Source organism: Lasioglossum baleicum, unplaced genomic scaffold (assembly GCF_051020765.1).
Source record: "Lasioglossum baleicum unplaced genomic scaffold, iyLasBale1 scaffold1722, whole genome shotgun sequence".
NCBI classification, from domain to species: Eukaryota; Metazoa; Arthropoda; class Insecta; order Hymenoptera; family Halictidae; genus Lasioglossum; species Lasioglossum baleicum.
In genome coordinates this window covers 18543-29377 of record NW_027470781.1, presented here as the reverse complement: position 1 = coordinate 29377, position 10835 = coordinate 18543, and the positions used below count along the sequence as shown (strand labels likewise).

Sequence of the window (10835 nt, the reverse complement as noted above, 5' to 3'; positions counted from 1 at the left end):
TTACACTTCCTAGCCTCTCTCCTTAAGTCGGCGATCTCTTGAGACCACCAGATTTAAGGTCTTAGCCAGATTTTTCTTGTAAGGTATCGCTTCCTCACATATTTGAGTTAGCTTTCTATTGAAGCTTGCGACCACCTCGTTTGGGTCCATGTGCTTTATGGACTGTAAATAGTCCATTGAAATTTCCTCTTTTAGGAGTGCATCTAGTGCATCCCAGCTTGCGCACTTTACATTGAAGCGTTTATCTCTATGTCCCAGCCCAGTTTGTGCGGCTGAGACAGTTACAACTTTTATTAATATAAGGTTGTGATCAGACATACACATAGTCTGTGACCGACCATTGACTTATCCTCCTTGCAAGACTTTGCGTGCACAGCGACACATCAATATTTGATGCACCATGGACACTCGCATAAGTGGTCCGAGGGGAGCCAACATTTAGAACCTGCAGTCTATGTGCCAGTACAAGTTCTTCCAGCATCTTTCCGTTTTCATCGGTCTCCAGCACTTTTTCAAGCTTTACAATAATTTCCTCCACTCTTACGGAAAACTGGAAGTACACGTTTATGATGTACATTTCAAAGTTCCCGATTGCGATATGCAACACCATAAGGTGTTCATCATCGAATTGACTCAGTTTAAAACACTCTATTCCCCGGTTGGTAATGACAGCAACCCAGGGTTTTCCAACGTTTGGTGCCATAACCTCCATTGCAAGAGAGTTATACCCATGAAGGTGGAGGAAATGTGAGGTTTGAATAAACTCGCCGTGATTCCTGGGGTAGAACTTTATTTCGAGTGCGGGGGATAGGAACCGATGCGGTCAGCAGGCGCGAACGAACTGTACTGGCTTTTCCTTCCCAATTCGACGTCGAGGTAGTCCGCGCGTCCGCGGGTCATGGGGCCCTGGTTGTAAAGACATAAACCAGGTCCCCATTGACCTGAAGTCCTGAAGAGGAAAAACCCAAAAAGCCTTCGCTTTCCGCATCTGCCGAGTCCCTACAATAGTTTTTTTCTCTGTGAGGTGGTCTTCGTCCTCATGTATGTGCACGGCGGTTCGTCGATGGTAGAGAACACTGAGACGTTGAGGGTCAGTCCCCCACAATCGTATCCAATGAGGCCCTGGGCCAGGGAGGCTGCTGCTAGGATGAGGATGGCGGTGGTTTCCTTTGTTGTCATTGTCCCAGAAGTGGTCGATGCTCGTAAGAGGGTAGGGAGCTGGGGGAGAGGGGAGTTATTACGTTAGTTTGATTTATGACGCGCCGCCAGGTGAGGGTGTTTTTGCTAATTTCAATTTATTCGTGTGTACAATGCGTGTGGTGTTTTTATACGCGATTTTCGCGTTATGGTTTTCGTATGTCTGAATAATCCGGTGTGGACCGGTATACTGCCTGTCCAGTTTACCTTTTTGTGGTTCCTTGATTAGGTAAACCAGGTCCCCGAGTTTGAAGGTGTTAAATTAATTTAAGACAGGATCAAGGATCAACTCGGGACAACTATTTATTTCTGTACAATATGTTATAATAAATTATTTACATATTTCTATAGTGACCACAGTCCAACTACATTTGTTTAAAACACACTCACGCTGCCTAACGTCACACAGTTCGAATTTAGCAAAACACCGCGACCAACCACGCGACACCACTGTGCGTTGCATTCGTGAAATTATTGTATAAAAGAAATTACTCATATTACAACAGAAGGCTTTTTGATTTGCCTTTCTATCGTAGTAAGTTTTTGGTTTTTGCTTAGCCCCGGTCAAGTTTCGACGGGCCGTACTTTGGACTTCGGTCAGCCGAGCCTGCAGGTCCGTTAGATAATGGTTGTAGGACTCGTCGGGAGTGGTCGTGGGTGGGTTACTCGAGGATGGGGCTCAAGCGAGAGGTGTAATAATAGAGGTGTTACACGCCCCGGCCTCCTCCTGTCGGGCTGGTGGCTTAGCTTTGCGTTGGGCCGGTTCCTTTTTCTTCCGAACGCTGGTCTGGCTAGACCCATGGCAGCTAGTTTTTCCTCTACTAGCTGTCCTACTTTCATTCTGAGGGCTACCTCCGTGGCAGCCCCGTGACCAGCACCCTTCTTGTCGAGGATGCTGCCGGCGCGCGGACCTCTATGACAACCAATTGCTTCTTCACGGTCGCCAGCTCCACTTTCAGGTGGGTTATCTCCTAATCTCGCCTTGATTCCTCTTCGCTTCGTGCTGTGTGCTCTATATGTCAGCTGACATTTATGGCATTGTGTAATTTCTCTCTTTTTTAGTTTTTCCCATCAGATTACTTGGTAGTTGATGTATTTTATTTTGAAAGCGTTATTTGGATTGCTATTGGGTGATATTTGTGTTAAAAATATTGGAAGTGAAATATTCTTAGCCATTGAGTTTTTGGTTTTGAATTCGAAAACTTTTAAGAAGTCCGGGATATTTTGGTTCTTTAATTCTTTTTATATCTCTTCGTTGCTGTAGGTATTATTCAGGCCTTTTATTAATAGCGTTTGTGGTTTTTCGGTTTTTGGGGTATAGGTGTAAAATATTGTATTTGCTTCCTGTAGCAGGGCTTTAGCATTATAGAAGGCATTCAATTTGTCTACGTATAATATGTGCTTACCCTTATGTACCCGTTTTATATGAAAATCCTTTATTTTAAGTATTCCCTCGATTAGCTTGGCTGTTTCCCTCGGGTCTTGCCGAATAATATTTATTGGAGGTGGTTGGACTGTATCGCTGTTAGGCTGATGTCACTTTCTGTGTTATTCCGTTCTTTCGTTCCTGTGTCTGGCTTGCTTATTTTCTTCGACAGTTCTGTGTTTGTATTTCGAAGTTCTTCGGTTGCATTGACTCTCCGGAATTTTTCTTTTGCGTTTTTTTCTTTTAAGATTTGCACCATGTTGTCTGCACCCTTTCCGGGATCTCTAGGTCTGCCAGTATGCTGAATTTGTTCTCAGAAACGAATTCGAGCTCTTTGGCTTCTTTTCTTTTTTTTTAATGGAGAATTTTCCACTATCTCCATTTCGATAGTTTCGCTTGTCTGTGTTTTTGGATGCTATTCTGGAAGCCTCTGCTTTGATTGAATCTATCAGGTTAGACGTCGGATTAATTTTTGGAGCTTTCTTGCTCCAAGGTTTAAATTCTTTCCTTCCAAATTTGTATTTTTGCGACAATAATATTGCTCTTGACTCGGCGTTTTTTTGGCACATATTGTTCTAGTGGCTTCTTAGATTAGATGCTATTCTCCACTGGCTATTTTTTTCTTCTTCATTGTCTGTACACTACCCTTCACTAAAGCACTGTATTTCTCTCTTCTTTTTTTTCTTTTCTTTGTGTACACAAAGTGTAGCACAGTACACTTATCCCTTTATAACTATACTTGAATATTGGTAAATAAATTTACGGAAATCAGAGAATGGAACCCCCTGTTTGCTGTGATCGGAGTCAACTAAACAGTTTACAGTCGTTTACTGTTAAGTTTCTATTGTTTGGTATGTCGAGTGTATCAGTCTGGATTAGGAATTGTGTGAATTTTGTCTAGTCGGCTTTATAAAAGTTGTATCTGTCTGGTATTATGTTTTCGTCTATTTCCAACGTTCCCATGGAGAGTATCGATATTTCTATCAATTCCGCTCGATGGTCGTTGTCATAGACGAACGAATCTGAAGTACCGTGGCTGGGGGTTTTATGGAATTTAAATTCAAACTTCCTATGATTTGTATATACATGTGCGCGGTACTTTGCAAGATGTTTGATAAATAATCAGTTGATTATTAAACAAAAAAAAGATTTATTGTTAAAAATTGAATAATGCATTAATAATAATATTTTTTTTTTAATACAAAAATTTAGTAATCTTCGATGGTATGGTACCTCTCAAAACATGTTGAAACATGTAATGTATCTTTACACCTTTTGCATTCCCACGTTGTCTCACTGCGTTGTTTATTATCTTTGTGCAAACTACACATCTTCGTTTTGGGTGTTGGTTCGACGGCGTTGGATCTATATGCTTGGGAATGTGACTACAATGTTGAGCTTGTAATCTTTGAGGTAAATCTCCATTTGACAACCGTCCTTTACGGTTGTAGTTCGGTAATGGTGTATTTTCAATAATAATTCGGCTACTTCAACCCTATATTCTGAATATCCCTGTCTCTTTTCCAATATTTATTTTGTTATGCAAAATGTAAGAGTTAAATAAAGCCATGTCAAATAGGTAGAAGAAAATTTTACGATACCCCTTCATACACTTTCTCATCAGAGGAAAGCACGCTAATATCTTATCTTGTCGATCAATTCTTATCATCCCATTAGTGTATTCGACGACACACTTTGGTTTCCAAGTAGGATTGCGTTGATTTTTTATTTGCTCAGTCATTGCTACTATTGTGTATTTTGTAGTCAGAATAATGGGACATATAATTTCAAAAACACTGTATAAAGTCCTGCTCGGACAAAATAGCAGCAGTAAAAAACCCTTTGATGTGATTAACGATGCCTTTGGGTACGCCGTAGGAGCGACCCTGAGTTAAGGTAACTTGACCATGGAGAAAGAAGTGCCTTGTCCATGCGACTATCAGACTCTACCTCTACGGACGCGAATTCAACCTAATTACTGACCACCGACCGCTAATTGAGATGAACGAGACTCGACTTCCAAACTATTGCGTTGGAGACTGAAACTAGCAGAGTCCGAATACGAAATCATATATAAACCAGGAAAAACGAATTTCAACGCCGATGTCTTCTCACGTCACTACTGCAATCGCAATCAATGCTACGGATGTACCCCCTAATGACATGTCGCCTAGCTATGCCTAAGGTTCAGATCCAGAACATTTTCTTCGCATCGATCATCGACAGGCGATCTATTGGGTTGTCCAGAAAGTTAGTGCCGATTTTTAGGAAAATTAAAACGCAGCTCATTTAAATATTGGTATACATTTATTAAGTTATATAGGTACCATTCTGTTCCACAACCTTTCTTCATCTTTCATGCTGCTTGAGAATTCCGTCCTTCCAGAACATCTCAGGTTTTTCAGCAAAAAAATTGTCCAAATGGGTTTTTATCTCGACCAAAGAGTTAAAATTTTTTCCATTAAGGGAATTTTGTAATGATCGGAAAAAGTGGAAATCCGAAGGCGCAAGGTATGGCGAATACGGTGGATGGGGTAAAACATCCCAACCAAACTCCAACAATTTTTCCCGAGTTCTCAAAGACACACGAGGTCACGCATTGTCCTGATAAAACACGACGCCCTTCCGATTCGCAATTTCTGGACATTTTTGTTCAATTGATGTCTTCAATTTATCTAATTGAGAGCAATACTTTGCCGAATCTATTGTTTCATTATTTGGTAAAAGATCATAATATAGGATTCCTTTCCAGTCCCACCAGATACAGAGCATTACCTTCTTCGAATGAAGACCGACTTTTGGGGTGACTAAAGGTGGTTCAACACGCTTTCCCCAGGACTTTTCACGCTGAACATTTTTATAAATTATCAATTTTTCATCCTTCGTCCCTAATTGCTTCAGAAATGGCGTCTCCTCGTTGCACTTGTAAAGCAAGTCGCAAATGGAGATGCGATCCAACAGATTTTTCTCCATTAAATCGTGCGGAACCCATACATCAAGACGGTTTACATAGCCAAGCTTCACAATATGATCGTGGATGGTTGATTGTGATTTATTTAGCATTCCTGCTAATTGACGTAATGTTGAGCGTGGGCTATTCTCGATTTCTGTTCTAATCGTATCTTCGTCTGTGGTGGACGGCCTACCTGGACCTTCTTGATCTTCATGGTCGAAATTTCCAGCTTTAAACCGAGCAAACCACTTCCGCACTGTTCTTTCGGCTATAGCATCTTCGCCATAAACAGCGATATCTTATTTGCCGGTTGTGTGGCATTTTTGCCCATTCGGAAAAAGAGGAGCATTAAATGCCTATAATGCACTTTATTTACTACCATATTCTAAGGCGTACAAAATTGATAAAAATTAACGAATCGTAACCAAACTTTTTTCCAAATATGGCTGAAGTTATCTCTTTTAGAATATGTACACGTGTCATTTGTTTTCAATAATTGTGATATATTTAGTCAGGTCTCTCACGCTACCTACCGAAAATCGGCACGAACTTTCCGGACAACTCAATAGTACTTCTTCCGAAGACATTTCTTTTGCATCGCCCATATAAAGCCGAAGAAGGCATTTACCGGTGACCTGCGCTGAGTGCTTAGAAATGGCAGAGCTTCGCATGACTAGTTTCGACAACTCGGTCATGCCCCCTAAGTTGGCGCAAGCTCTCTGGTCCAGGTCGAATCATGTGATCCTGAAAAGATTAGAACGGAGAAATCTGGAGTATTGCATCTGGTTTGCGATCGGTATGGGCGAAATGTTCCCCTCATGGACGCCGGATATAAATATAAATCATAGAGAGCAGGTTCAGCTACCTAAGATGCAATCACGACAAGGTAGGCAAATTTCTAGGGAAAACTAACTTAATCTAAACTACAATCGTGTCCGAGTCACGTTCGATAAACCCGATGACCGGGTATTATAACTACTATTCGCAACCCAGCAATTCAGACTGACGTCGTCAACTAGAGGCCAGTATTATGTATTTTTATATTTTACGACTGGAGATGGACCCCCATTTGACAAGACCAAACTGGAAGACCCCCAAAAGTGGAGTCAGTAGTTGTGAGTAGGCTAAATAAGACGATTGCTTAACTTGGGCTGCGATGAGGAAATAGCTTGACCTACCGCACAATGTTCTGAATGTTTATGTAGCGGTCGTCGTTCTCGGTCTCACCGCCAAATGGCTTCCAGGTTAAAGGAGGTTCGAGGATTTCCTCGTAAATCCAAGGCAAACCCTCCGGTTTCTATATATTCTACGCCTAATCCATACAATAATATCCCTGTCTAAGGCAGGGCCTCATCTTACTGATGAGTTCCACTACTAGACCCAGGACGGAACGCATTTCCTTTCCTTTTTCTTTCGTCCCTTACAGCTTTACAACAACGCGGAGAAAGGATGCTTGGCCAAAAGGACTTTAAACATCGTTGAAAGAGGCAGGGCCGCTTCTAGACTTACTTTCATTCCCCAGCTAAAGAGAAGCAGTCTGTTCTGTTCCCGATGGTTCATGCCATTTCACAGAAAATTTTAAGGCTTGATAAGTTAACCAAAAATCTCGACAACTTACTCAAGAAATTCAAATTACGGACAGCCCCGGGAATGACCTTAAACACTGTGAACAAACATTGGAAACGATCGGTCCCAACGTATGCTCCATTCTTAGAACGATAGCGTATATGGACTTCGAGAGTCCCGAAAGGGGGAATGGTGTAGTATTCCAGCAAAAAATATACATATTAGTGATGACTTACTCAAGGAAACCGCTTCCTAATTGGAAAAAGAGATATATCAACGAGATTAAGTTTTACGAATTAACACTAAACCTACCACGGTCAAAATGATCGGTAAATAGAAGAGAAGTAGAAGCTTCAAAAAATAGAATAACAGGAGACATTGAGAGAATGACTATACGTATAGTAGAAGAAAAATCTCAAATACGAATGATTAGGATGGTAACATCGAACGTTGGGTTTTAATAAAAGTTTAAAAAACGGTGACTTAGACCATGGTAGGGTTTAGTGTTCAGTATATACGTGAGTTTGCGAAAGCCCATAGAGTGAACAGAAAGTGATTTTCAGTGTTGTGTGTGAGTGTGCGCAATCCTTGTGATTGGCGCACACGCTGTGTGTTTGTTCTTGCACAATTTTGTGTGAAAAGTGCTTTCCCGGAATCCGTGAAGTGCACGGGAATTTGAATAGAAAGTTTAATTTCTCTTCCTCGCATTCGGTCTACGGGTGCGAGTGAGAAAAACTTGTTGACATTTCCCGTTGCACCGGGTGTAGTCCCGAAGGGGCGGAAATTGCCAAAAACCGGTGCGCTGAATTTTGTGGAAGAGTGCGCGATAGGTGAAAGTGCACGAGGTGCCGGGAAACCAGGGAAAACAGCGTTTTACTCCGGCCACGTGTCTGTAGGTGAGTGTCAGACGGAGTCAACTTCTAAAGAGCGGAGAATTCATCGCGAAGAACCCACCCGAAGGGCACGTGAGGGAACTGGAACGAGCTACGGTAAGTGGCAGCCTTGTTCACCAAGTCTCAAAGCGGTGCGAGTTATATAAGAGCGGGAAACTAAGAATATTTCCGGGAAAAGAGACAGGAGAGCGAAAGAGAGCGCACATCGGTTGTCTCGCTCTACGCCGCACGGCAGCCGGTGCGTTCGTGCTACACGGCACACGTCGCGGTTACCGGCCACGGCACGGATCGCGAGAGCAGCGTCGAGCGCGCTGATTGGCCGATCGGCCGCCGAGGGAAGGCCACTGATTGGCTCGGCTGGTCCGCCGCGGCGGCCAGTGACGCGCGGCGGATATGGCCTCGCGCCCGTCGTCATCCGCCACGGGCGACGTACATTGTAAAGCGGTGACTCGCACCACTAGAGTCGGCACGGCAAAGGTCACTGAGGACGAAAGTATGGAGACGGCCTTCTCCGATTCGGATGATGATAGCGACAGGTCGGCGTCGCGAGACGGAAAGTTAGTGAAAAGAGCGGGTGCCAGCTCAGCCGTCTCTAAACGAAAGAGAATCCTGACACCGCCAAAACTGTCAGAGACCAAAGACCCCACCAGTGAGGGGACGGAGGCGGGCTTTGGGAACCCAGAAACTCTCATCAAATAGAGAAAACGAAAGAGGCTCCCGGAGCTCGACGACCTCGCCCTCTCGCCATCAAGATGAAGGGGATCGTCCAGGTGATCGAGATGGTGGCGGCCACGTCACCAACTTAAAAGGAACGTACGTGAAGAAGTTAAAAGTAGCAGCCAGAATGGCGGACATAATCGCGGTGGAAATGCAGAAGCGCTGCTCGTCCTCCGCAACCATGCGTTCGCCGGCAATCCGGAGATGGTGGAGCTGGCAACCCCACGACTGGTTGCCCAGGCGAAGGAGATCGGCTGCCCTCCGGGCGGAGAATGTCACGTTAAAGAAGGAGCTGGCCGCGGAGAAGGCGAAGTGCGCGGCCAGTGAAAGCGAAAGCGCGGCGAGCCCCGGCGGCCGTGGCGAGAGGAGCGCCAAGGAGTCATTAGAGGACGCCATACTTGGCAAGGTGGCGAAAAGTTAGCGGCCGCCGGGCTCGGTGACGTGCAGTTGCCACCGACCACAAGTAAGAAGGCGAAGGCATCAGTGCCGAAAACGCCCCAGGTGGTCGATGGACCAATAAGCGAGGTGGCCAGGAGGGCGGTGCCTCCAAGCCGGGTGACGAGGAAAATGGCAGCTGCGACGGAAACAGCGCACGCAGCAGCTGCCAACGCGAAAAAAGCGGAGACGGTCGCCCATAGACGGAAGGCGGCACACCTTCGCCCGCAAGAACCGACGGCCACGGAATCAGAAACCGAAGGTGAGTGGGCGAAGGTGGTGGGCCGCAAGGAAAAGAAGAGGACTACCGAGAAGACCATCCCACCAACGACAGCCGGAAGAGGAGCCTCCAGCGACCAGGGGGGTAAGAGGAGGAGCGTCCTTCCGGCCAGGCCAGCTCCGGGTCCCAGGCAGGAGCCGAGAAGAGCGCCGAAGCTGGCCAGGACGCCGCCGAGGGTAGCCGTGACTCTCACCTTGGACAAGCCGTCCGAGAAAGGATACGCCGAGGTGATGGCCGTGGCAAAGGAGAGGGTCCGTCTCGAGGACCACGGGATTGCCTCCCTGGTCATCAAGAGGGCCGTGACAGGAGGCCTGCTGTTGGAGATAGGAGGCCTGGAAAAGGAGGAAAAGGCCGCCAGCCTCGCTGCGGCCCTGAAACCCGCGCTTCAGGGTGTCCCAGCCGTCGAAGGCCGCCGAATTGAGGATCAGCGGGCTCGACGACTCGATCACGCCGAGAGAGGTCGCAGAGGCCGCCGCCAGGGAAGGCGGATGCTTGGCAGAAGAACTGAGGTGCGGGGAGGTCAGACCCTCGCGCAACGGTCTCGGCACGTCGTGGCTGAGATGCCAGCTGAAAGCGGCGAAGAAATTGATAACTGCAGGAAGGCTCCGCGTCGGCTGGGCTTCCGCCAAGATCCAGGTGTTGGAAGCGAGAAGACTGCAGTGTTTCCGATGTCTGGAATACGGGCACGTGGGTGCCAAATGCTCAAACACAGCGGCGGACTGCAGCGGGACCTGTTTCCGATGCGGGGAGACAGGTCACAGGATGGTGGCCTGCAAGGTAGAGTACTTCAAGTGCCCGCTTTGCGCTCGAAGAGGCTGTGACGCATCACACAAGATGGGGAGAGGGAGTGCAGTCCCCCCTCCACACGCCGCATCACGGAAGAGGATCCCGGTGCGCTTTACCGAAGGCAGGAGGGCGACGGTGCCGGCAACAGCAGCGAGACCCGCCATCGCTGCGGCCATCAAAGACACGACGAGAGCTGTAACGGGAGCGAGCGAGACAGCGATAACATCAACAGTGCCGACCCCCATGGAGACCGCCCCGGAGGAGGCGGGTAAGTAGGAGGAACATTCACTTTCATACAGTGCAACGTCAACCACTCCCGAGCGTCGCAAGACCTATTGGTTCAGGCGCTCGCGAAGTGGGGGGCAGCGATGGCGGTCGTAACAGAACCCAACCGCACGCCGGACAATCCGAGCTGGTTCGGCGACCTGCATGGCACTGTCGCGGTGGTATGGAAGGGAAGTCCGTGCTTCCCAGCACACGTTGCTGCCACCAGTCGCGGCACGGATAGCAAAAGAACAGGCGAGCGCGCGGATTGGCCCACTGAGCGCCAAGGCCAGGCCAGCGGTTGGCTCGGCTGGAGCG

General features: G+C 46.8%; 1 protein-coding gene across 1 annotated transcript; it reads right to left on the bottom strand.

Annotated features, from left to right (window-relative positions):
- Positions 1–4793: 4793 nt before the first annotated feature.
- Positions 4794–6163, bottom strand: LOC143220914 (histone-lysine N-methyltransferase SETMAR-like). The gene is made up of 3 exons (XM_076446474.1): positions 6127–6163; positions 5316–5853; positions 4794–4854 (listed from the first exon to the last, which is right to left on the bottom strand). Exons 1-3 carry the CDS (start codon positions 6161–6163, stop codon positions 4794–4796), a joined length of 636 nt encoding a protein of 211 aa, XP_076302589.1.
- Positions 6164–10835: the final 4672 nt, after the last annotated feature.

Excerpts from the sequence above, each read along its gene's own strand:
- LOC143220914 (XM_076446474.1), bottom strand. The coding sequence starts at position 6,163 with ATGTCTTCGGAAGAAGTACTATTGAGTTGTCCGGAAA. Across the intron at positions 5,854-6,126 it reads ACTATTGAGTTGTCCGGAAA|ATGCTATAGCCGAAAGAACA; the intron begins GTTCGTGCCGAT and ends TTTATGGCGAAG. Across the intron at positions 4,855-5,315 it reads GAAACAATAGATTCGGCAAA|ATCGCCTGTCGATGATCGAT; the intron begins GTATTGCTCTCA and ends ACAACCCAATAG.